Source organism: Kogia breviceps, chromosome 1, assembly GCF_026419965.1.
Source record: "Kogia breviceps isolate mKogBre1 chromosome 1, mKogBre1 haplotype 1, whole genome shotgun sequence".
Taxonomy (NCBI): domain Eukaryota; kingdom Metazoa; phylum Chordata; class Mammalia; order Artiodactyla; family Physeteridae; genus Kogia; species Kogia breviceps.
The window spans coordinates 44,907,627-44,933,446 of record NC_081310.1 but is presented as its reverse complement, the minus strand read 5'-3'; the positions used below and the strand labels follow the sequence as shown (position 1 = coordinate 44,933,446).

General features: G+C 48.6%; 1 protein-coding gene across 1 annotated transcript in view; it reads right to left on the bottom strand.

Annotated features, from left to right (window-relative positions):
* Positions 1-1,654: 1,654 nt before the first annotated feature.
* The window catches only part of SEC16B (SEC16 homolog B, endoplasmic reticulum export factor), a 37,664-nt gene continuing 13,498 nt past the window's right edge, over positions 1,655-25,820 (bottom strand). Inside the window, exons 10-25 of the mRNA XM_067021172.1 lie at positions 25,042-25,139; positions 23,168-23,249; positions 18,356-18,473; positions 17,019-17,130; positions 14,955-15,060; positions 13,108-13,248; positions 11,817-11,939; positions 10,710-10,782; positions 8,879-9,178; positions 7,976-8,043; positions 5,086-5,241; positions 4,811-4,909; positions 4,331-4,439; positions 4,114-4,193; positions 2,472-2,570; positions 1,655-1,823 (exon numbers count right to left, since the gene is read on the bottom strand). Of these exons, the coding sequence (XP_066877273.1) occupies positions 1,755-1,823; positions 2,472-2,570; positions 4,114-4,193; positions 4,331-4,439; positions 4,811-4,909; positions 5,086-5,241; positions 7,976-8,043; positions 8,879-9,178; positions 10,710-10,782; positions 11,817-11,939; positions 13,108-13,248; positions 14,955-15,060; positions 17,019-17,130; positions 18,356-18,473; positions 23,168-23,249; positions 25,042-25,139 (1,833 nt within the window). The 3' untranslated portion in view covers positions 1,655-1,754. The remainder of the gene's footprint in view (positions 1,824-2,471; positions 2,571-4,113; positions 4,194-4,330; positions 4,440-4,810; positions 4,910-5,085; positions 5,242-7,975; positions 8,044-8,878; positions 9,179-10,709; positions 10,783-11,816; positions 11,940-13,107; positions 13,249-14,954; positions 15,061-17,018; positions 17,131-18,355; positions 18,474-23,167; positions 23,250-25,041; positions 25,140-25,820) is intronic.

Sequence of the window (25,820 nt, the reverse complement as noted above, 5' to 3'; positions counted from 1 at the left end):
TCATAGGCAACAAGGTAAGGCAATTTTACTTATTAGATTATATACTAATAATTTTTTTAAAACACACACATAAAATGCTTAGCATGTACTAGGTACTTTTTTAAGAGCTTGACTCCTTTAATTCTTGCACTGTCCCTTATCATCCTCATTTTATAGATGAGGGAACTGAAGCACAGGACAGTTAGATAACCCTGTCCAAGACTACAAGATGAACTGTGGATGAGCCAGGATTCAAGTCTAAACAATTTGGTGCATATGAAACTCACAAACTACTGACATGGTACTGCCACTGGGTGTCAGCATACCAAACTGAAGGGGCTGGAGTCTTTTTTAGGGAAAAAGGGAACAGCACTTACTGAGGGCCTTCTAGATGCAAAACACTGGTGCACACATTTCCCAATTTAATCTGAGAGATGAATAAACTTTTTAGAGAACAGAATATGCAATATTTAGTTAACAGAGTAACCAATTTGCATCAGAGGAGCTTTTGTCCATATTTTTTTAACCGAAAAAATAGCGGTAGACTTAGAAGTTAAGAGGATCATTCCCTAGATTCTTCATTAACAAAGGGCTTTTACCAGCTGTTCGCACCTATCACACAATGAAACCATTATTAGAAAGACTTCAGGGAAGGGACCACTCAGTGTGCTCTCTCCCTCTGCAAAAACCAGCCACAGACAAGCATCTGCTATAAAATTATCTGGTTTAATCTCTATCAACATCAGAACCATATCACATTAAAGTACAAAACCTGTATGTACAATTACACATACAAAAAATGTTCTTTGTGAGGCACAATTTTCAGCAAATCTGACAAACAGCAAGAGTTACTCCTCTTGGGGGTTTGAAAGGAGAAATGGAAATTTCCAAGATGTCCCCCTCCTCCCTCTGGTTCCTCTGACCCTCCAAACATCAATTTGCAAAGGCCCAAGGGAGGAAGGGAGGTATTAACAAACTCAGGCACTCATTCCTCCTCTCTTATGGAAGGAGTGAATTTTTAGGGAACATTTTCCATCCTTTATTACACTGATGTTCCATCCATCTGCATCATTAGGTTCAGTAGTTACCATGACAGTATGATGCCTACAGCAATCTAACTTGATAGCCAGATGCCAGAATGTGGAAAAATAGGACCAGCTAAGAAAGTGAGAGAAATATAATTAATCTGAACCACATAAAAAATGTGCTCAAAACTAAAACCAAGAGGGAAACTGCCAAAATGTCACCCAGGAGGGAATGATGACGGGAAACAAGGATAAGTTTCCGAGACTCAAACCTCTTTTGCTAACTAGAGCCATGAATTGGTGTGTAACTAAGGCCGAGGAAGAAGTCAAAGTTAGTCTAGAATATTGCTCTGAGTGCCTCTCCCCCAATAATTTCCTGCTGCTGAGCCCAGTGTCATCACTGATTCCAGCAGTGGGATTCTCAGGCCCTGAATTTCCCGAGGATCTCAAGCCACATTCTAAGTGCTGCCGCCATAGCATTCTGCTCACCTCCAGTCTGCTGTTATGCCCAGCTTTTCCATCTGATGAAGTCATTTGCACCAACATTCTGAAGCTAATCTTAAGAGACTGAACTGAGCTATGTCCTGGGAGACCCTGTCCCCTTGCGTTCTCTATGCCCCATGGAGGCAACAGGCTAGCACAACCGTCTTGGGGGCCCTGATGTGGCAGAGGGGCTGGGAGATTAAGAAACGAGAACAATGTAACCGTTGTGCTTCAGGGAGACCAGCCTGGGATGGGTGGTCCTTCTCATCACTGCTGGGTAGGATAGCGGCGCTGAGCTAGGCGATTTGGCCGGTTCAGGCTGGTAGCCATGGAGAGCTGGAAAAGAACAAGCATGGCACTAGATTACAGCCCCAAGCAGGACTCCGACCAGGGCTGACTGGCTGGATTGAGCTTGGGCATCCTGAGGGTCTAGAAACCCTTCTGCTGTATTTGGCTTCCCATGGTGGTGTTCTCATAATTCGCTTTTAGCCAACACCTTCACCTCTTAAATAAGGAGAAAGAAATTCAATTTTATATAGAAGGGAGGCCAGTAATGCATCAGAACAAGCAGTCTGCCCCAGATCATGCAGAAGCAGGGAGTTTAGCTTCAGTCAAACTTTGCAATGATCCCCTCGCCCCCAGGAACCAGCCCTGGTGCAACCACACCATTGACACCAGCACCAATTGTCTCTCCTGAGTCTCAAGACTTATGAAAGGTCAAGTGCAATATTAATAATAGTGACATTGACTGAGCATTTTCTGAGTGCCAGGCCCTTCACATACGTGCTCCGGTTTAATCCTCACAACTACCCGCTGAGGTAGCTACTACTAACCCCATTTTACAGATGCAGAAACTGAGACTTAGAGAGGTTAGTCATTGCTCAAGAACTCAGGCACAGTAATTTGTTATAAGTAAGTTATAAACCTGGGTCTCCTTCATCCAGAATCCATGCTCCGAACCCCTCTCCCTCAGGGCCTCCTTACCTGGGGGACCTGGGATGGGTTGTAGAGAGGGACAGCCCCTTTCAAGGGCGGTGGGGGAAGCAGAACACCAGGGTTGAAGTGGAGCCCAGAAGAAACACTCTGTGATGGAAAATAATGGAAAATCCTCTTAGTCACCACTTCCCAGATTCCAGAACATCAAGGGCTTCCCTGAGCATCAACTTTGGTCAAGAGATGCAGATGTAATAGAGCTCAGGGAATCTTGAGCAAACAAACGTGGTTCAAGTGGGCACAGCCAACCCCTGGGTCAAGGGTGGCATTGCAGAGCCTTGGGTGCTGCTGCGTGAGAAGAAAAGGCCATAATAAATGTATTAATAGCATCATAAAAAGTAACCTCATATTCTTTGAAAGACCTAAAATACTACAAGAGTGCTGTAACCAGGCCACAAGAAATAAACATGTTTTCCTAGCAATTGGCGCAATTGGCATGAAATCCATACTGGTGTGGACAATTCATCAAGAGTTTATCACAGCCCTTGCCAAGGATACTGGTGAACTCTGGCTCCTACTGGGACAGGGAAAGAGGCCGTTCTCTTTTTTTTTTTTTTTTTTTTTTGGCCATGTCACATGGCATGCAGGATCTTAGCTCCCCAACCAGGGATTGAACCCACGACCCCTGCAGTGGAAGCACACAGTCTTAACCACTGGACCGCCAGGGAAGTCCCAAGGCCGTTCTCTAGACATCACCTAAGGAAGCAGTTATGGGCTAACTCCTGTTTCCCCCAAACTTCATATGTTGAATTCCTAACCCTAGCACCTCAGAATGTATTTGGAGACAGGGTCTTTAAAGAGGTGATTAGGGCTTCCCTGGTGGCGCAGTGGTTGAGAGTCCGCCTGCTGATGCAGGAGACACGGGTTCGTGCCCCGGTCCGGGAAGATCCCACGTGCCATGGAGCGGCTGGGCCCGTGAGCCATGGCCGCTGAGCCTGCGCGTCCAGAGCCTGTGCTCTGCAACAGGAGAGGCCACAACAGTGAGAGGCCCACGTACCACAAAAATTTAAAAAAAAAAAAAAAAAAAAAAGGTGATTAAGGTAACATGAAGCCATTAGAGTGGCCCTAACCCATTATGATTGGTATTCTTATAAGAAGAGAAAATTTGGACATAGACACACACTGAGGTAAGACCGTGTAAAGACTCAGGGAGGGGCTTCCGTGGTGGCGCAGTGGTTGAGAGTCCACCTGCCGATGCAGAGGACACGAGTTCGGGTCCCGGGCCGGGAAGATCCCACATGCCGCGGAGCGGCTGGGCCCGTGAGCCATGGCCGCTGAGCCTGCGCCCCGCAACGGGAGAGGCCGCGACAGTGAGAGGCTCGCGTACCGCAAAAACAACAGCAACAACAAAAAAGACTCAGGGAGAAGATGGCCAGCTACAAGCTAAGGAGAGAAGCTGCGGGAGAAACCCACACTGCCGACACCTTCGTCTCAGATCTCCAGCCTCCAGAACTGGGAGGAAGTAAGATTCTGGTGTTTAAACGGCACCGTCTCCGATACCTCGTTCTGGCAGCCCTAGCAAACTAATACAGAAGCTTTCTCCATATCCTCCACGAGTCAGGCCCTCACAGGGCGGCACCTCCAGCCCACGTGAAAGTTCAGCCCGCACGCAGGAGCCTGGTGGGCTGCTCACCTCAGGTCCCAAAAAGCCTCCGCTCCCCGCGCCCTCGGCTCTCCCCACCCCGGACGCTGATCCTCGGGCTTCACTGCCACCTAGGAAGCAATGAGTCAGGGGTGTTTCTGCTGCTTGGGACAGAGGAGTCCCCTCTCCCAGAAGGCACCCCCCACCCCACCCCCGGGGAGCACAGATAGGACCACAGACAGCCCAGAGGACACGAGGTTGGTGGTACCTGTGTCTCTGGAGCAGGCGCCGGCGTCCGGCAGAGACTGGGGAGCTGGGGGCGGCGTCGACGAGAGGCTCGGGCTGGGCTGGGGAGGAACAGATGCTCGAAGGGCTTCCTGCTTAGTGCAGAAAGGAAGGTGTCCCTGACGGTAAATAAGCTGGCGCTGCCTGCTTGTATTCCTGCAGGGCCCACCTGGTGGCCTCTGGCCTCAGCCAGATGCTGGCCTTCTCTCCCCCAAGTTCCATTTTCTTTATGTCGCTGCTCTGCTCAATGATCCAAGTGACTCCTGGCCCGCGAAAGTTAAAATTCTTCATCCTGACTTTTAAGGCCTTTCATCATCTGCCTTTGCCCTCACTGGACCAATCTGTTTCCCAGAATCTTCCATCACTAAACCTGTTTCACCCAGACCAGGGTAGAGATGCCAGCTCCAGACCCTCCTAGGGCCCCTTGAAGGGGGAGCTTCCGCGCCCTCCCTGCCGAGGTTACCTCAGAGTCAGGAGCGTCAGATGCGTCCTCGTCTCCAGAGGGGGGCGCCTCGCCGGCGGGCTTCGGACGAAACCAGCTGAGCCAGCCAAACCCCGAGCCCTGGAGGGAGGAGGGTGAGTGCTGTGGCCTGCAGGGTTGCTTCTCCCTCTGAATATGAGATTAGCCAGCTCCCCCCACCCCCGCCACCTATGATGGTGGTGAGACAGGAAGGGCAGGGGCACCACCGAAGCCCAGATCCCCAGCTCTGCCATCTGGGAAGAGAAGAATCCCTCCACCTTTGTATTGTCCTTCGCTTCTCCGAGCTTTCCTCTCTGGGCGGTGTTTCCGGAAGACTCTTCCTTATCTGCCTCATCGGAGGACTCCTCCTCATCCTCCTTGACTGATACAGTGGAACTCTCAGAAATGTTTCGTGCTCTGGGAATCAGTGGCACCTGGGATTAAAGAAAACAGAAGTAGCATTTTTATAGCACTTGACAGGTTGTAAAGGCACATTTACACATACTCCCTCACCTGACCTGCTCAGTAAAGCAGTGGGGAGAGCCCGTGCTCCACAACAAGAGAAGCCACCGCTCGAAGCAACCAGAGAAAGCCCGCGCGCAGCAACGAAGACCCAACGCAGCCAAAAATAAATAAATTTATTTTAAAAAAGAAAGGTTAAGAAACCTAAGGTCACATAACTAGTAAACGGCAGAGCAAGGATTTAAACTTAAGCAGTCTGACTCTCCTTCTAGGAATTTCTCCCGTTTGAATAAATTTGAGGAATAGACAAGGGTTTACATACTAGAATGTCCATCATTGTGTTTTACATATGAGGGGAAGAGAAGGGAGGAGTAGCGAGAAAGAGTAGGAAAGAAAAGAGACACACTTGAAGTGTTTAACAATGGGGGAAAGATGAATTAAAATCTGAGCTCCTTCCAGGGCCTACCAGGCCCTCCATGACCCAGTCTCTCTCTACCTCTCTGGTCTTGCTTCTTAGCCCTCTCCCCTGTTGCTCCCCACTTTCTAGATACAGTGATTCCACGCTCTTCCTTGATTGCACCAAGTCAGTCCCATTATAGGCCCTTATGCTCTCACTATTTCCTTTGCCTGGAACACTTGTTCCCTGAATACTCACCTGGCTTCCGTCCACCCTCCATGCTGACCTCAGAGATGCCTTCCCTTCCATTCCATGTAAAGTAACATCCCTCACGCACACAGTGGTTTATTTGCAGTCACCTCCACGGAACAGAAGCCCCATGAGGGCAGGCTTTGTCTGCTTCCCTGTGTACCCCCAGCCCCTGTAACAGTGCCAGGTATGTTGTAGGAACTCAGTATTTGTGAATGAATAAATGCATGAGTGATGGTATTTCCATACAATGGATTTTATCACACCAATATTAAAAATCCTATTTAGGAATGACATGGAAAATCTCAATTTTATAGTATTAAATAAATAGAAAATAAAGTTTCATCTACATATGTTCTTAACCATTTAAAAACACGTGTGGGGGCTTCCCTGGTGGCGCAGTGGTTGAGAATCTGCCTGCTAATGCAGGGGACACGGGTTCGAGCCCTGGTCTGGGAGGATCCTACATGCCGTGGAGCAGTTGGGCCCGTGAGCCACAACTACTGAGCCTGTGCGTCTGCAGCCTCTGCTCCCCAACAAGAGAGGCCGCAATAGAGAGAGGCCAGCGCACCGCGATGAAGAGTGGCCCCCGCTTGCCACAACTAGAGAAAGCCCTCGCACAGAAAGGAAGACCCAACACAGCAAAAATAAATAAAAAATAAATTAATAAACTCCTACCCCCAACATCAAAAAAAAAAAAAAACCAAAAAACTATCCTGAGCTAGGGAATGGCCAAAAAAACTCAAAAACAGGCAAATTAAAAAAAAAAAAAAAGGTCTTTCCTACACGTTACACTTAATAAACCTGAAAAATCATTTAAAAAATAAATAAATAAAATAAAAACACGTGTGTATGTATGCACATTTATATACACACATATATATGTAGACAGGTCTCCCCCACTTTTGGAAAGTTTGCATTATGCCACTTTGCTTTTACCAAAGACCTACATTAGTACCTGTTTTCCCTAACCAAAAAAAAGTCCAAAGAGGATTTTCGCTTTTACAAAAAAAAGGCAAAAAGTGAAAAAAGCTTCAGTGTTTGTTTTGTAGGAGCCGTTATAGAGGCAGAGCGTACCCCAAGCAGTGAGAGTGGCCTGCCAAGCTCCTTCCCAGAAACTACGCTCAGCATCTCCGCATCAAGATGCCATAGCTTTGAACTGTGTCTGTAAGCACCTGTGCTTCCTTTCGATTTATTTTGTGCGTTGTTAGCAAGATGTGTACTGAGGTAACTTCTTCCCTTCACGCCATTTAGACTTATGAAAGGTTTCATGGAAAGGCTCTACATTCGGATAGCAGGAGAAACCTGTACATAGAAAACATTTTACAAGGAAATAACGAAAATATTTGACTATGGGCTTCTGAGTGATGTCTGTTTAACTCTTTATATGCCAGTTTTTCTTCATTTTTCAAGTTTTCTATAACAATAACGTACTAATTTTTCAGTTAGAAAAAAAGTAAAGCATAAAAGTGGTTTAAGCCTTGCAGCCCGGTTACAACTTGAGGAAGTTTGCCTCCAGCCAGGCAAAGGTAGACAACATCTTAGGTTTGGGACCAGCAATGCCTGCTGTTGGAGGGAAGGGATTCATTCATTCAACAGCTGGCTGGATGATTACTTAGACGTGGTTCCCTCCAAGACCTGACGGCACACCTGGGCAGAAGAGATACAGCTGTGGTAGGTCCTTCTTGGAAATAAAGCAAGGTAAAAATTAAAAGAAAGAAAGAAATATCAAGAGCCTTCCATGGTGGGGCAGAGCACAGCAAGTGTTCGGTGCAACAGTAAGAAGAGGGCATCAGAGGGGCAGACGTGTGAGTCCAAAGCTACACCCAGCCCTGCCGGCCCTGCCCCCATGGATACAGGTTGGAGGACCGAACATGAACCGGAACAAGCCTCCTCTCCACCTCTCAGGATCTGGTGTAGAAAGAAACAAGGTGAAACATGGAAGAGAGGGCTGGGGCAAGGCACAGGAAGGCATCTGTGAGTGGCTGAGAAACTGTGGCAACTGAAGGAAACCCGCAGCTCAGAGTGGGCACCGCATCTGCTGGGCTCTATCCTCTCACCTGCGGTTTGGAAACAACTTTCTGCCCATCAGGATGCTGGAAGGTTTCTGGAGACACTGTGCTCTCTCCTATGGCACGAAACACAACAGAAATCGTGATGTGAAGTGAGGCCTTTCCCACCTATCCTGAAGAAGGGTAATGGGGACACAGTGGGCTTTCCTAATTACAAAGCAGCTGGAGCTCTGAGCCCATAGCCCCAAGTGCATCACAGTAAATGCAAAGTCCATTTGCACAAACCTCTGAATTCCAGCCACCCCAGGACATGCTGCTCGCTCAGCCTGCACCCCGAACCAAGGTCATTCCTCAGGAACCCCGGAAATCAGGGCCACATCAAGCTGGATCGCAGGGATCCTCCCTGACCTTCCCCTCCATGTGAGTCTCCCATCTTGGACAGGACCTTGTCTCAAAAGCTCTAAGACCTGATCCTTCTGCGTAGTTTCCCGCACTTCCCTGGCATCACTCAGCAATGCTCACCCATACTCGGCCCCTGTTGTCCAAGGCCTGATGGGAGAAGACAGAAGCACGAGCCTCTGCCCGTGGTCCCTGACACTGATGACTTCAGAAAGAGGACTTGGCCTAAACTACGGCTCCAGGCACAGATGGCATTTCCTTGCCTTCTCCAGCCGAGATCCTAGAAGCTACAGAATCCAAGGGGATGGCAAGAGTGGCTACGGTTGGCTGTGCTATGCTTGTCCCAGTAGAGACGTGGGCTGGAATGGGAGAGAGCCGTCCCCCTCAGAAGAACGTGAAGTACCAGGCCCTCAGCCAGGTGCACACCCACCACTCAGAGGGCTTTACCAGCCCCCACCCCACACCCTGCATTGGTCCCTGCACCTCCCTCTTCTGCTTGCCCCCCTAGACACCTCGTCACCCAAGGTTCACTGCCTCGCTGCCAGGTCTTACCAGGGGGTGGCTGCATCTGCTGGGCTTCCTCCCAGGCCCTTCCTCCAGGAGTCTCTGTCACTGCCACGCTGCCACCGGTCCCTGGCAGACGGGTCTCAGGAACTGAGTAAAGAGGCACCGGGACCCCCGTCTGCCCAGGACCTCCTCCTGCTGGGTAGGAGCTGGGCTGGAGGGGAAAGGGCTGCTGTGGGCTGGGATGAGCCGGACCCATCAGCTCCAGTGTTGGCCACAGGGCTGAGCAGTCCCCAGGGGCTTCTGAGTTGCCTTGATGTCCAGAAAGATCCTGGTAGAAAGCGTCGTCTAAGGACATAGGGCAAAGAGGAGGAAGTGAGACCTGTAATGTGGCATTTGTGTGGATTGATCACACCAGGAACAATCCTGCTCTTTGGAAAGCAGTGACAAGGACAGGCCGCTTGGTGTGGTTGCCATCGATGTGATGACAAGTACAACACAGCATTAATTGTAACACCTCTCACCGCTTATGACTCAGAGTTTACAAAACCATTTCCCTCACTACCTTGTATGATCTCTGAGCCTTAAACCAGTGGGTTGGGAGGGCAGAAATTACCATCTCATTTAACTCCACAATTTTTTGCATTTGGATAAACTTTCTCTTTTAAGGATCTCCTAAGGGACTTGGGTACTTGAAACTTGGAATGTTGCCAGTTAAAACCCAAATCAGACTACAGAAATGATGGCTTTGCTTTTAAAGAAGCAGAACCTTGGCCCAGGAAGGGACCTTGGTGGTATTCATTCTGGCTCTGCCGTGTTGCTGAAGAGACAGACCAAGGTGTGGACGGGGACAATGGCTGCCCCAAGGTTATGAGACTGGTGTGGTCATCTGACCCACCTGCTCCATTGGGTGACAGGAGACACAGCTGCTTCCCAGCAGAAGTGGCCACTCAGAAACACCCAGCCTGCTCTCTTGCAGCCCTTCACCCTCACAGATTCTGGGACGCGGCAGCAAAGCTGGGAAACAGAAACCAAGGCCTGCCCTTCCTTGCTGCCATCCCTGAAGGAAGCGAAAAAGGCTGGGAAACAGCCGGAAGTAAAATGGTGAGGCCCCGTCCTGACCCCACCAGGGAGTGCTGCTTGAGGAAAGGGCACAGAATTAACTGGGGTAACAACGTCTGCCCACCCCAACACTCAGAGGCATCCTGAAGGGAAAGGAGGGATCTGTTGAAAACACTTTGAAACCTATTTCACATGTGTGGCAATTGACGCTCAAACACCGTAGGCGCTTCCTATGTCCCCATCGCTAACGTGAAATACGGATAACCCACCACCTCTGGCCTCAAGGAATGTATTCAGCTAGGGAGACAGTACTGACACAAGTGAAGCAATTAGATAACAACGGGACATAACAAGATTAAAACCTGAATGTGAAGCAAAAACTCTAATAATGCAGAAACAGAAGTGTCAGGGATGGGGGCTTCCCTGGTGGCACAGTGGTTGAGAATCCGCCTGCCAATGCAGGGGACATGGGTTCGAGCCCCGGTCCGGGGAGATCCCACATGCCGCAGAGCAACTAAGCCCGTGCGCCACAATGACTGAGCCCACGTGCCACAACTACTGAAGCCAGTGCGCAACAACAAAGACCCAGTGCAGCCAAATATAAATCAATTAATTAATTTTAAAAAGGATTAAAAAAAAGTGTCAGGGATGCCTGTGGTCCGTGGAGCTGTGTGGAGAGGGGGGACCCAGACCACTGGGTCAGATTGACACAGGCAAGGAAGGCACTCCAGGAAGGGAAGAGGGAGAGGTTGTGTTATCTCGCACAATCAGATCCTGAGGGTCAGCTATTACACGTTCAGTTCATTGGTTTGGGTACCTGTTGTTTTTCTGGCTTCCAAAATATCCGAGTGAGCCGACTGAGGATCCCCAATGTCTCCTGCTACCTTTTGCTATTAAGATAAAGTGAACACCTCTTAAGCAACACAAAGAAAAACAAAAAACAGTGAAATGTGGTTTAAAATTAAGTCAAAAAAAGAAATTTCAGGAGTGATAAGGTAAGGGAGTCGCAGGTGAATGCAGGGGCTGGAGGGGGAGAGGGAGGGGCAGCGTAAGCCCTTCCTACCTCCCAGCTCTGCCCCAGAGCAGGCAGGGACCAGGGCAGCATCCTCTCCCAGAGGAAGGGGCAAGAGGAGGGAACGAAACCCTGGGCCCCAGAGCCCACAGCACATGTAGGAAGCAAGAGCCGTGTGTGCCTAAAAAAATCCCCCTTGGCACAGTGGTTGAGAGTCTGCCTGCCGATGCAGGGGACGCGGGTTCCTGTCCCGGTCCGGGAAGATCCCACACGCTGCAGAGCGGCTGGGCCCGTGAGCCGTGGCCGCTGAGCCTGCACTTCTAGAGCCTGTGCTCTGCAACGGGAGAGGCCACAGCAGTGAGAGGCCCGCGTACCGCAAAAAAAAAAAAAATAATAATAATAATAATAATCCCCCAGCCTTTTCTCAGCGACAGAGGGAGAAACAACATGGAGGAGGCCCTGTTCCAATTACTGTTACAGTTACTACCAGCAGCTTTTGCAATTGTCAGAACAAAAAAAGGAAAGGCCCGGAAGTCTTTTAAGCGATTGCCCTACATTACATGAAAGTGACAAGGGCCACTGTGAGCCATTGTTCCTCACAGAGAGATGGAAGCTTTGATGGTCAGAAAATGTATTTTCTGGGACCACAGAGAAGGGTGGCTGGGTGCTTTGGAAGAGGGCCCCACTGTCTCACACCAAACACAGGGAAATGTTTCCACCCGGGCGCGAGGCAGCAGTGGGGAAGCTGAGTGCCACCCCTTCCCCAGTCAGGCTGTGCCTCACGGGTGACAGGGGACCCCCAGAGCCCTCCATGGGGTCGGGGGCTTGCTGAGGTCAGTGCCTGCCTACTCTGGGTCTAGGGCAGCCAAGAGGGAAACAGAGGCCCACCCCGCTGACCTGCCCCCCACTTACCTGCAGTTCCTTGTGATGTCCCCGAAGGTGTACCAGCCAGTCCGGCTCCAGGTCCCTGTCTCCTGGGTGACGGCGGTGGTGTTCTAAAACCAGAGGATCCGACAGCTTCAGTCTCTCTGCAAGCTGTGCCAAGTTTCCAGACGGTCAGAGAGGGAAACGGAGAGAGAGAAGTAAGTGAAATGGACAGACCACGGGGAGAGTCAGTAAGAAAAGAGAAGGGAGCCTTGACTGGTAAACCAGATTACAAAGAATTGCCAAACAGCAAATTCAGCAGATATCTTCCTCCAATTGCAACATAAACAAACAGTTAACGCATCCTGTTGCTAGACACTAAATAAACTATGAAGAGAAACTGTTACTCTGCTTTATGTCTCTGCAAAGCTGTCCTCAGGAGCAGCGCTTCTCAAACGTCAGGCCTGGGAGGAACCACCTGGGACCTTGCTAAAATGCGAGTTCTGACCCCAGAAATCTGTGGGACCTGAGATTCTGCATTTCTAACAAGCTCCCTACAAGGAGACACCTGTGCTGCTGGTCGAGGGACTGCCTGTATCGTAAGACTATTCATTCCATCATTAAGTTCCCAGACTTCCCTACTCCTCCATTCCGGGTCCTGAGCTCCCACAAGCATCATCCTGTTGGCAGAAATTTGCCATCAAGGGGGCTCAGTACCACAGATTTTATTGATTACAGAATCCAACATTGGGCCTCATCTAAAGCAAAGAAAAAATTGATGGTAGGCTGCCTTGTTACTCTCAGCTAATGGATTTTTTCTTCAATTAATTGGAACAACTATTTGCCCAATTGTTTTCTTTCTCAGGAACTAAAAGTTGATATCTTTTTGTTTTCTCTTTTTGAATGTATCTCACATGTGATCAAATATTCCATGCGTTTAAAAGCATTTTAATAAGGATCATTTCCTGTTTTAACCACTAAAATCTATTTTCTAAGCCCAGCTTTTATCATTAGAAAAGTTCACCATAACAGGCAGTTTTACTGTACCAAAAAAGCAGATGCAAGAATGAATTTCCTGCATAGCACATGCCTGGTTTCCAGTCCCCCAATTTCACTGCGTCCCTCCCCGCCGCCATCCCTGCCCATAGCATCCTTCTTTGTGCAGTGTCAGGCCTCTGCTTATCACATCTGGACATGCATACGTGGTCAAAGACAGCCATGGGCTCCAATTTTACAGCATGTTCAAAGAAGATGAAATGGGGTGTCTGAGCCTCTTTACAATAGCTTTCTCTGAACACTGAAGATAACACACCTGCAGAGAACCCTCTGAGAAGCTCACCTTGATGAGTTCCACTAATAGCACAGGGTGACTATTCTCTCCCTGGCTCAGGAGGGCGGTGCCAATGGCTTCGCAGTAATGCAAGGCCTGGGACGCAAGGCCGTAATCTGCCAGACGGGAAGCATAAAGGAGCTTATACACCTGTGAAGAGGAGCAGGGCCAGTGATGAGCCCATCCAGGCAGGGACAGAAAGACAGAAGCAGAGATAAGACTTCTTGGAAGTCAGCTGGCTGCCAACTTCCTCTAACTCTGGATCCAAATTTTAAAGAGGGCCTTGTGCCATTTGGGGCATTCTATCTGTGTATGGACACAATTCCAAATCCAGCCTGCAGTTCCATCCTCATAGAGAAAGGGCTGGAGGGTACATCAGCTGAATCTCCCTAGGCTCTGGTCACCATGGAAATGCACTGGACTCTTCTTATCAGGCAGCCCACATCTCTGGGAAGCCTGGTGTATGTGGGTCACAGGACCAGGCACCAGGGGGATGGATAAAAGAAGAAAAAATGACTCAGGTGCAAGAGACTTCAAGCGCAAGGGAGTGTAAAGACAGAGACAGGTAAGGGTTCAGAGAAGCATGAGTGACAGAACTAAATGGAGCCTGAGGGCTGGAAATCAGACAGATCCAAGTTTAAATCCCAACTCTATGCTGAGTGCAGAACATAGAGCTAGTTACCCCACCTCCTCCCTGCGCCTTGGTTTCCTCACTATAATATGGGGATGATAATACGATCTACCCCTTGGCTGTTGTAAAGATTCAGTGAGATAATCCATGTGAAGTTCTTAGAACAAATGGTACCCAAGAGATGTGAGCCAATCGCATGTAACTCCTTGGAACCTGTTTTGTAAAAGGGGGATCATTATGCCCGCCTCACAGGATTAGAAATCATACAGTCAAAGCATCATAACACAGTGCCAGGCGTGTAGAACTCATTCCCTAATAAAAACAGCCAATCTCACTGCTATCAGCCCAAAGACTGCTGAGAGGTGGGATGACTACAGAACAGAAAGAGAGAGACTGAAGAAGAACTGCCGGGACCCAAAGGAGCTGGTCAGGCAGGGCTCTGCTGGAGAAGGCGGGTCTTTGGTAAAACTCTTAAAGAAGATACTAACTGGGTCATTGCCCTATAGGCAGTAATTCATTCATTTCCAAGCCTTTGTTTTGTGTCTGGTGTTTGGTGGTGGTGGTGTGCGTGTGTGTGTGTGTGTTGCTGCTACCGAGTGCACTCTCAATACAGGCACGGAAGGAGTCATTACGGATTTCAGGGGACAACAGGGCATCCAGTAGAGAGGTTGAGAAGAGAGGTTAGAACCTGCGTGGACACCGCCTGCACAGCTGCAGCCCTGGGGGGAAGAAAGAAGGATGGGGGCCAAGCACAGAGCAGGGAGGAACTGCCAGAGTTAAAAACAAGAGTCATCCGAAAGAGATGGGAGCGGCAGGTCAGAGGAGAGGGAGAAGGGTGAACAGCCCCCAGCTGGGCCTTCCTGCGCCCACTCCCAGCAGGATGACCGTGGTGCTGAGGAGAAGGTGAAGCCATTGGAGATAAAGGGCAGAAGGTGCTACAGACAGAAGGGGAGCCCCAGGGCTGCTGGCATGATGCTTATTGTCAGGAGTGAGGCAGGAGCCCCCAGCACAGAGGCTGCTGCAGTGTTTTGCTTTCCTATCTTAAAATGCAAACCTTTAGGGGACCTAGAAAGACATCCTAACCCTTCCCACATTCCAGCTAATGAGCAAAAGTCCAGTGGACGACTTAGCCCAGCCACTACATGCCAGACAGCAAGGCGGAAAACGCAGTGGCCCACAGCCATGTGACACAGCTAAGGTGGTGGCCTCGTGAGGGTTCAGTTACCTGGAAAGAAGGGATGAAGGATTTGGGGCGGCCCAGCATCTGACAGTACTCGAAGATTTCCGTCCTCTGGATAGCCTCAGTTGTTGCAAATTTCAAAAACTCTTGACTAAAACCAGGGAATAAGAATAAAAGAGATTGAGGTGGGGACAGATTTAAATACTAGTAGATGGCCAAACACCAGCTGCATCCATTCATGGTACAGTTTCTGTCCTGGGCTGATCCCTGGGGCAGCTCCAAGAGAGGAAAGAGAATCTGCACCTCCAGAGGCTCTGGGGGAAGGCGGGAGGGGAGAGACTGGGGGAAGGGGGAGATCACTGCCATCTTTTCTGGATGGTCACGTAAGGCAAGCTGCTTTCACACCCAGCTCAGTGGGGCACTGGGTCCCCCCCGTAAGCACACTGAGAGCCAGCCTCAGTGCCCTGAGAACCCAGCGTGGGCGTCTGTGAGAGGCCACCATAGCCTGAGTGGAAAAGCAAAAAAGAGGGAGTGATGTGATGTTCGGGAGCATTGAAGAAAGAAGGCCCGGCAGAGAGAGGGTAGCACTGCAGAGCCCCAAATCAGAAGATGGTCCCTGTGCTGGAGGATAATTCCAGTGAGGAAGCAGGCTAGGTGAACGTGATCTGAGAGGCCCTTAGAGTCCTCACAGGTCCCAAAACAGCTGCTGTGGGGTTTGAAATCATAATCACAGGGGCTATGCCTGGGGTCAGGACTGTATCTCCAGAAACATCCTCATACAATGTAAACATAGGAGGGAGACACATTAAACCATTTCACTTATTGTCCCATTTGGCCCAGACAGGCCTCTTTTTTTTTTTTTTTTTTTAAGATGTTTGGGGTAGGAGTTTATTTATTTATTTATTTATTTATTTTTGCTGTGTTGGATCTTCGTTTCTGTCCGAGGGCTTTCTCTAGTTGTGGCAAGTAGGGGCCACTCTTCATCGCGGTGCGTGGGCCTCTCACTATCGCAGCCTCTCTTGTTGCGGAGCACAGGCTCCAGATGTGCAGGCTCTGTAGTTGTGACTCACAAGCCTAGTTGCTCCGTGGCATGTGGGATCTTCCCAGACCAGGGCTCGAACCCATGTCCCCTGCATTAGCAGGCAGATTCTCAACCACTGTGCCACCAGGGAAGCCCCAGACGGGTCTCTTTGACAAGCCAACTAGGTGCTATCAGAGACCGTAACCTTGACAGACAGGCTATGAGAGGATGCGTTTCTACAAAGAAAAGCCTGACAGTCTAGATTCCAAGTCCACCTGACCCCACACTAGCTGTACCATCTTAGACAAGTTACTTAACCTCTCTGTGCCTTGGTTTCCCTCCTCTATAAAGTGAAGATTAAAAGCGTACCTTCTTCACAGGGTAAATGTGTAATGATTAAAGGAAATAGTGCAAATAAAACGTCTGGCACAATGTAAGAGCTTAGGAAATCTTAACTATTACATACAGGGAAAGAGAAAGATCTAGAATGTGGAGGGCAGCTAGAGAGTAAGCTGGTCTTTTTGTCCGTTTATTCATTGTCTAGGGGCTTATTAAGGTCCTTCTGTGCGAAAAGCCTAATGCTACGGCCAGCAGGGAATAAGTGACAGGCGGGACTCTGAGTAGCTAGTGCACCAAGTCAGTGTAGGGTGTGGTGGCTAAACAAACGTCTTCTTCCACTTTCGGGTTTTGCCCAAGGCGGGCTCTGAGAACGGGTCCGGAGCTGCCTGACGCAGAGGCTCAAGCCGCCGCGATCCCGCTAAGCATTTTCTAAAGAGTCACTCTCTGATCACGGAGCCAGGGCGCCACAGAGTGGCCATAGGGGTACAATGCAACCCACAGGCACCAGTTCACAGCTTCCCCGGAGCAGGGCCTGGACCTGAGGCCCCCTGGCGGTGTGATGCGGCACCCACCCAGCATCTCCTCCGCCAGAGCCTTACCTGTGAGGAAAACCATCCCAGAGAAGGGGACCAGCAGTGGCCGAAATTCACACAAGACAATGGAAAATGGAGCCAGGAAGCCCAGCAAGGGCTAAACCAATCCTCTGGAAGATGTCCTTCCCATTCCCTTTCCCCCAGAAGGTCTCATACCTGTGGCTACTGCCCAGCAAGGCCAGCTGGTCTGTCTTCACGGTATAGGAGCCGAAGGGCACGTGAGCCATGAGGTAGCAGAAGTGAGCTGCTTCCACCAGCCCCTTCCCAGCTGCAGGAGGAGAACAAGCCCCGGTCACGGAACACGCCCACGTGAGGACCCACCATCTGGGGGGGTTGGGAGAGGGCTGGAGAGGGGCTTGGAGGTCGGAGCGGAGAGCCTCATGGGGATAAAGGAACGAGCTTTTCACACTACGAGTCACAGACCCCAAACCCCACTCCCTCTCCTACCGCATTTTTGGCCTCCGACATTATTTCACTTCTCTTCCCCCAGAATAACGCACTATTTCACGTTCTCCCTAATGGATTTTCGATGAGGACGTTTCTAAGCAATTTAGTCCGTCTGAAGAGGGAGAAATGGGTAGAAATGCCTACACCTGAGCAGAGACGCTGGCCGCTGAGAGTAGCAGTTTTTAAACTAGGCTTCTTGGGGCACTAATGCCTCCCCTGCTAAAGTCAAACAATAGAAGACCTTTCCCAGTGATCATAAAAATTACATTCATTACCAAATTGTTCCCAGTTTTAAAATGTTCTCCCATACATCTCCCATACATTTTCCATTACCTCAACATTGAATTAATTCAAATAGGTAAAGTAACGGGGCCCGGCACCCAAGAAGGCTCGGCAAAAGTTAGTTCTCTTTCTACCCAGGTGCTGAACAATCTGCCATTTGACTGGGCACAATCTTACGCGTAGGTATTTTAAGTTTAGCAGAGCAGTATTTCACGAAGTGCCACAAAGCGATGATTTCTAGATGTTCTGGCCCTTGACCAAATCTGAGAACCACTGATCTGGAACATTCAACAGCCCCTAAGTGTTTATGAGGCCACATTCACAGAGAGATGATAGAAATAAAGATTATACAATTACCCAGGGCAGTTCAGGCAAAAATAGAATTTCCTATCTGGTTGAGCTGGGTCACTGCGCGACTAACAGCAACAGTAGACGAGATGCCCCCATGTGTTAGCTCCATCTGCACGGGAATCTGACCCAGGCATAGGGGTCACCTACTCAGGGGAGCCTCCTACAGTGGCAGGCCCCAGAGTCTCAGGGGCCTGGCCTGCACTGGCTCACAGCGGAAAACTAGGAAAGAGAAAGGCAAGAAGGACACCCCTCTCCCTGGAGTTTCTGTCCCCAAAACACAGAGGCTCCCGGGTCAAAGGAAAGCCTGAGGCATAGACTCGGGCCCAACACAGAACCTAAGAATCTAAGCACAGGGTGGTTAAAGCTGGCCTGGAAATAGAGGAGAGGAGGGGATGGAGCTGGTCTCTGCTTACCCAGGGTGTCCCCCATGGTGACAATCGTGCGCTGATACAGCTCCGGGTCCCCACCTTGATTCGACAGAATCACAGCCAAGTGTGGCCTCCAGTCTCCCCACTGCTCGTTCCCACAACACTGAAAAGCAGCAGAAAAATTGAAAATTGACTGAGTAACGTAGCCCTGACCAGAACACAGGTAAGTAAGGAAGGTTGTTGTCTATTTCCTGGTTTTCCGGGAACACCCATTATGCTGCCAGCAATGTGGCCACTCATTGATTTTGTGTCCTCCTTTTAAAAAAGCAAAACTCGGGGCTTCCCTGGTGGCGCAGTGGTTGAGAGTCTTCCTGCCGATGCAGGGGACATGGGTTCGTGCCCCGGTCCGGGAAGATCCCACATGCCGCGGAGCAACTAAGCCCGTGAGCCATGGCCGCTGAGCCTGCGTGTCCGGAGCCTGTGCTCCACAACGGGAGAGGCCACGGCAGTGAGAGGCCCACATAAAAAAAAAAAAAAAAAAAAGCAAAACTCTTAGAAGGATGAATAGGCAGGCAGACAGACACATATACATGCATACACACACAGGGATGTTGGGAGATAGATAAATGGAATGACACTCTTGGTCACTAATTTTCAGATTTCCTCCTGGTGCCCCTAACCCCAATAGCTAGGGACAAAATTTAAAAAACAAAACAAACAAAAAAACAACAACAACTGATGTTTCAGTGGGAGAAGGAGGATCAAGTACCCTTGGTTCATGAGAAGAGTTCACATTAGCCAGTTAGAAGACAGGGGAACACTGGGCTCCTTGACACCTTATTACCAAATGGCTAATGTTTTCTGGTTTTACAAAGCCAAAGCCCTCTCTCACACATCACCTTCCTTAATCTTCACAACAACCCTGTGAACTCTAATTCCTATCGCCTCTTGAGGAGTGAGAAAACCAGGCCAAGTGGCCAAGCCAGCACTATGTCCCCTCCCTCTGGTGACGATGCAGAGGCAGCAGAGCTCCACGAGGGGGCGGTAGAGTATAATCAGAGAAGTGGGAGCCCCTCAGGAATGATAGTCCGCCCTTCTCCTGAATGAAGGGGAATTTCAGGACAGGAAATATCAATAAAGAAACAACACAATGTCGCAGAAACGACTCGGGCCCTGGATTCACCTGGGGTCCTGCCTCTTGAGCAAGTTTCTTTACGTCTTTGAACCTTTGTTTCTTCATCTCTGAAATGGAGATCATGATGTCTACCTGCCAGGATTTTTTTTTTTTTTTTACATCTTTATTGGAGTGTAATTGCTTTACAATGTTGTGTTACTTTCTGCTGTATAACAAAGTGAATCAGCTATACGTATACCTATATCCCCATATCTCTTCCCTCCTGCGTCTCCCTCCCACCCTCCCTATCCCACCCCTCTAGGTGGACACAAAGCACCGATCTGATCTCCCTGTGCTCTGCGGCTGCTTCCCACTAGCTATCTATTTTACGTTTGGTAGTGTATATATGTCAATGCTACTCTCTCACTTCATCCCAGGATTACTGTTGATAATAATATAGTTAGATGAAGCCCATAGCATAGTGCCTTACACTTTGTTTGCACCTTATAAGTTACATGTATATAAATACACACACACACACACACACACACACACACACACACACACACACACAGAAGCACAGCAAAGGAAAGAGGTGATGTGCAGACCAGTCTCTCCTCCAATTTGTTATACTGAACAGACAGAGCAGGAGATTGACAGTAATAGCTAAGATCTGGAGGTCAAAACAATTCACAATTATTTGGTATTGTATTTGTAATTATCCCACAGAACAAAAGATGCTTTATCCAACTCCATTTTATAGTGACTCTGTTTATCTGGGCAATGCAGTGCGAATGAGGACGATGATGACAATAAACCACAATAATAATAGCAATTCTCACTTACTGCACCGTGACCCTGGGCCACAGCCCATGCTAAGCATTTCTCCTAAGAATAACCACATGCATTAGGTACTATTATTATCCCCATTTTAACATGTGAGCCAGGCTCTTTCTTGCTGAAACTAAAGGGACTAGCAAAAGAAAAGCCCTTGCTAAAAGAACAAAAACTGAGAAGTAATTCTTCTGTCTCCTCCCCCAGGTGATTTGGGGAAAAAAAAATCACAGTAAAGCAGGTCTATGGAGGGAGAAGAGAGAGAGATAACGCTTATTAACTAACTTCAGTGGGTCAAGCATGGTGGTTGATATGTTCAGATATTCTCTCCCCTTTAATTTTTTTTTTTTTTTTTTTTTTTTTTTTTTTTTTTTTTTTTTTTTGCGGTATGCAGGCATCTCACTGTTGTAGCCTCTCCCGTTGAGGAGCACAGGCTCCGGACGTGCAGGCTCAGCGGCCATGGCTCACGGGCCCAGCCGCTCCGCGGCATGTGGGATCTTCCCGGACCAGGGCACGAACCCATGTCCCCTGCATCAGCAGGCGGATTCCCAACCACTGCGCCACTGGGGAAGCCCTCCCCTTTAATTTTTACAGTAGCTCTGTTAGGCATCAAAATGCCCACAAAGAGGAAATGCTGAGGCTCTGAGATTAAGTACCAGGGCCCAGTTCCCACAACAGTTAGAAGAGTCTAGGTTATGCCTCTGACAGAAGCCCACGTCTGTGTTTTCCAGCTGCCATGCTTTTTCCACTACTCCTATTACTATAAGTACCAAAGTCTAGCCTTTTACTGGATGCTATGATGCTAGGAAACTCTCAAACACTAGGGTCAAATCCTGCAAATATCACCTCTGGCTCCTCGGTTTTCTCACCCAAGAGTAGGGAACATTTAGCAAACTCTACCAGTGCAATGAGACCCAATGGACTGTATGCTGATTACATCTTTTCCTGCACTTAGTGCTTTGTGACATGGTGCAATTTCATTGCAGAGCACAGGCCCTCAGCAGAATTGTGAGGTGCACCCCATGTTCCAGTATAGCCAGCCGGTTTGACGACAGGGCATGAAAGTCATCATTTCTCTTTTCTTTTCTTGAAATTGTCCGCAGCAATAAGAGAGACAAAAGAGTAAAAACATGAAGTACATTTTCATTGAAACTAGTGTCAGCAAAAATCCAAGCCTCTAAACACAAGAAAAGGCTTCCAAAAATAATGGAGATTGAACAGAGGTGGGTTTAGGAGGCAGAGAGAGAGAACACCAGAGGGAGGGGATCCCACAGCCATCTCCACTGGCTGGGGAGAAGCAAAGATGCTCACAGAAAACACCAGGTCATGTGGAAATGCCAGCTGGCCTGGAATATGGCCCTGGCACCTCCCCAGCTCAAACCTCCCATAAATAACTCATCCAGGGAAGACCTGAAGCCTATGAAGGAACAAGTACAGAATCTCTACAAATATACCATCAAGATAAAAGGAGGGGGGAAAGTAGAGAGAATATTCACCAGAAAAATGTTTCCACAAAACAAAGAATTGTCACCAAACATTTCATCATGAATTTAAGTAAAATAAGGAAACAATTTGTTCTGTGAAGCAAGGGTCTAAAGCTAAGTTACAGGAGCAGAGGAAAGAGATAGTGGAGAACAGGAGGAGGTAAATGTGACCTGCAGAGCTCAGGAGAGAAGTGGGAGAAAAATCAAAGAAATTAAGACAAAAATGGAAAAAGCACACTGATGAAAACACAGTAAGGGATATACAGGAAGGACACACAGCAAAAAAAAAAGAAAAAAAGAATTGAAACAAACAAAAAAAATTTTTTCATTAAAGAGAAAATTATATATATAATTCACATGTATATATGTATACAGTTCATATATATATATATATATGAACTATATATATTTTGTGTATAGAGGGTGTTCCTGAAAAGAAAACCAAAATAAGAGAACAAAATAAATACTGAAGGATATAATTCAAGAAATTTCTCTGTAACTGTAAGATATGGATGCACATATTAAAAGAGTGTGCTGACTATCAAATGTAAATTAGATAGCTAGTGGGAAGCTGCTGCATAGCACAGGGAGATCACCTCTGTGCTTTGTGACCACCTAGAGGGGTGGGATAGGGAGGGTGGGAGAGAGGGTGATGCAAGAGGGAGGAGATGTGGGAGCATGTGTGTATGTATAACTGATTTAGTTTGTTGTAGAGGGAAAACTAACACACTATTGTAAAACAATTATACTCCAATAAAGATGTTAAAAAAAAAAAAAAAAAAAAAAGAGTGTGCTGTATCACCGAATAACTGACACAGACAGTCAACAACAAGATTTATCTCAGTAAAGTTATTGGACTTCAAGGATAGGGAAGGAATACCTTGGAACAAAAAGATCAATGCTCTTATAATGGGAAAACTATCAAGCTGGCCTCAAGGTTCTCCCGAGCCACGTCCCACACTGATGATGTAGAAACTAACATGTCCACTTTTGAAGGGTCACGTGCAGTGGCGGGGAAGAAAGAAAGCCTGGTTGTGGGAAGTGTGGAGAGCAGCTTCGGGTTCTCTCGCTATTTGCCCCACAGCGGGTAGCCGTGGATTGTGGAAAGGGCACAGTCTTTGGAATCAGACAGACCTGGGCCCATCCTGACTCCACTATTCCTAGCTCTGTGATCTTGGTCATTTTACACCTTTGCGACTCAGTCGTCACGTCTGCAATACAGGGATAATCCTTCCTACCTCCGTGCGTTAAATGAAATAACATGCATCACAGCGCTTAGCACAGGGCCAGGCACATGGGAGGTGATTAACCAACAGTAATTACTTATTTTTCATCTCTAAAGTCATCACCTCGTTCCCGAGCAGTCCCTACCCCCTAAACCCTTAGGGTGCTGGGGTGTTGAGGGGGTCCTGTCACAGAGGGTACCGTGGCTGCCTGTGGGATCCTCCCCGACATGAGCTGGAAGAGGGTCTGCAGTGGGTCGTTGAGCGCCAGCGTGCTGGTGAAGCTGCAGAGAGAGGAGATCGCCCGTCAGTGGGAACCCAGCCAAGAGAGCCTCTAACCCATTGCCTGTGAGGCACAAGGCCTCATCTACTTGTATTTGATTGCAGTGGCTTCTTTTGGAACTTGAGTCTCTCTTTTCAGTTGTGCCTCTACTCCAGCCCACTTTCGGATCTCCATCCCACCACACACGCCAAATAGATCTCATTACTGGGGAAGATCTTCTGCATTGTAGCACTGACTCCCTAACTCTTGAGAAACTATTTTGTAGGCCTTCGTCCATCACAGAGGTGAGCCACAAATACTTCAAAGACCCCTGAGAGCCCAACGGTGGGCACCTCCTCCCCAGGCACCCTCCACACCCACTGGCCCACAGCAGCCCTCCTCCCCAAGCCCACAGCTCTCAGTGCTGTTTTTCGGGCTCATCGCTAGCCTGGGTCTCTAGTGGTTTTGCTCACAAGCACTACATAGTCATTTTCAGTAAGCAAAGAGGCGTAGAGCAGGGACCAGAAATGATCATGCTGATGGCAAACCATGGGATCTGCTTAACAAGGATATAATAAGCTCTATGGCTGATTTGAGATTTACGCATACTCAGTAAGAGAGGTTTTTCATGATTCACTGGGCCCCATCAAATATCAATGGCCCAAGGCAAAAATCTGTAGCCGAGATGTGTATGCTACAGTGTGGAGTTGTGGGACGTTCATTTCCAAAACCCAAAGGAAACTCATCCGTCGGAACACCATCTTGTTTTTAACAGCACCTTTCCTCCGGAGCTCAGTGTTTCTCCTAATAGAAGTTCAGTGCTCCTCACCATTCCGGTCCCTGAACATAATGAAGTACGTGGTGGGGTCACTAGTCCCTGGGAAAACCGAGGGTCAGAGTAATAAAGAGATTTTATGGAAGCCATGGTGAAGAATGGGCTCCCAGGTAGCAACAGACGTTAGCCCCACAGACTGAACTTAAAGTGTGGGCATCCATCTTCTCATCCAACTCTCTGCCCAATGGAACGTACGGGGGATTGAAATATAAGATAAGCAGAGAAGGTAGCTTCATGGCTTTAACCAACGTGAGAAGATAAATTTTGAGGTACCATCCTTTTCTCTGTCTAACCCAAGGCTGCTCCTTACAGAAGGGCTCCCACACCAGCCCACCCCTGCCACTCATCTGTCCCTGACAATCCATGGATGCTAACTGCAGCCTGAAGGGCTGACCCCTTACAGCACCCCATACACCTCCACCTCCATTTGGTTCTGAGTCTCTTTAGCTGTTTCATTGCCCTTGTTCTAAACTCCTGGCTATGTACTCACACCTCCATTCCTATTCCATCCTGGTTTGGGTATTATTTCCGGTTCCCCCGGCACCCAGGTCCTGGTAGCCCAGTGTAACCTGAAGGGATGCCTTCAGTCTTGACATCTCCCAGTAGATGAAGACTGCTGGATCTAATCCCCAGTCCTATAAACCCCTTTCTACCACAGCTTGCAGTCCTGCTACCCTGTATCCCTCCCTACTTCCCAGCACCCACACCCGTGCTGCAGGACTAAGCAGTAAATTTGGAAACTTTGACCCTGGGAAACATTAGTAAAATGTTTTATTCAACTTACCAGCTAGAAAGAATGTGTCTGTGTCTAGCTTATTAGGATCTGGAGAAGAGAAATGCTACATCCAACTTAGAATTGGAAAGATGCTTGGAGGGTGGGGCCTTTCAGTGCATCTTGCATTTCTCCCCACCCTCACCTCCACCTTTGGAGGGGAGGCTGCTCTGCTCCTTTGGTCTTCTTGGCACGTCCCCAACTCACCCACTCATGACCCAGCTGTAGGTCCTTGGGTCCATCTTGCTGGCGAGGAACAAAGCATGACCCCACAAATGGTTCTTCATGGCCCACTCCAAGGCTTCCTGAAAACACAGACATCACCTTCAGTACCACCTTGCTCACCTGCCTCTAAGAGTGACAGCAAACAACTGTGCTTGGGGACTTCCCCCCCCCGACCCCTGAGCAGCAGAGGCCGGGCTTCCAGGAAGACTCTCAGAGCCTCCCCTGCGAACGTGAGAAAGGAACGGTAGAGAAATGGCTTTAACTGGCAGGTACTTTTCTCTAAGCTGCCCCTTTCTCCAGGCTTTACCTTATCAAACCCCTTATGTGATTGCATTAGCTCCCCCTCAGACATAGTTTCCAGTTAGCTTTATCTCTTTAGCCAAAGTCACACAATACTTTTATGAACCTAAGCACCAAAAAATGAAAGAAGCATCTCACCCCCAGCATTGGGTCTCAAAAGACGAGTTGCAAGATGGTGTTCATGGGGTCGTGGTAGAGGAACCATTTCTTTCTTTCTTTCTTTTTTTTAATTAGTTTTTATTGGAGTATGGTTGCTTTACAATGTTGTGTTAGCCTCCAATGCACAACCAAATGAATAAGCCATACATATACAGATACCCTCTCTCGAGGAAGCATTTCTTTATTAACAATTGTGGCAGAGACTGCTAGTTCCTCACCCAAATCCAAGTTCCCCTTCCTAGGCCAAGAGCCGGACTGCATTTCCCACCTCCCTGGCACTGAGGTGTGGCACTGAGATGGAA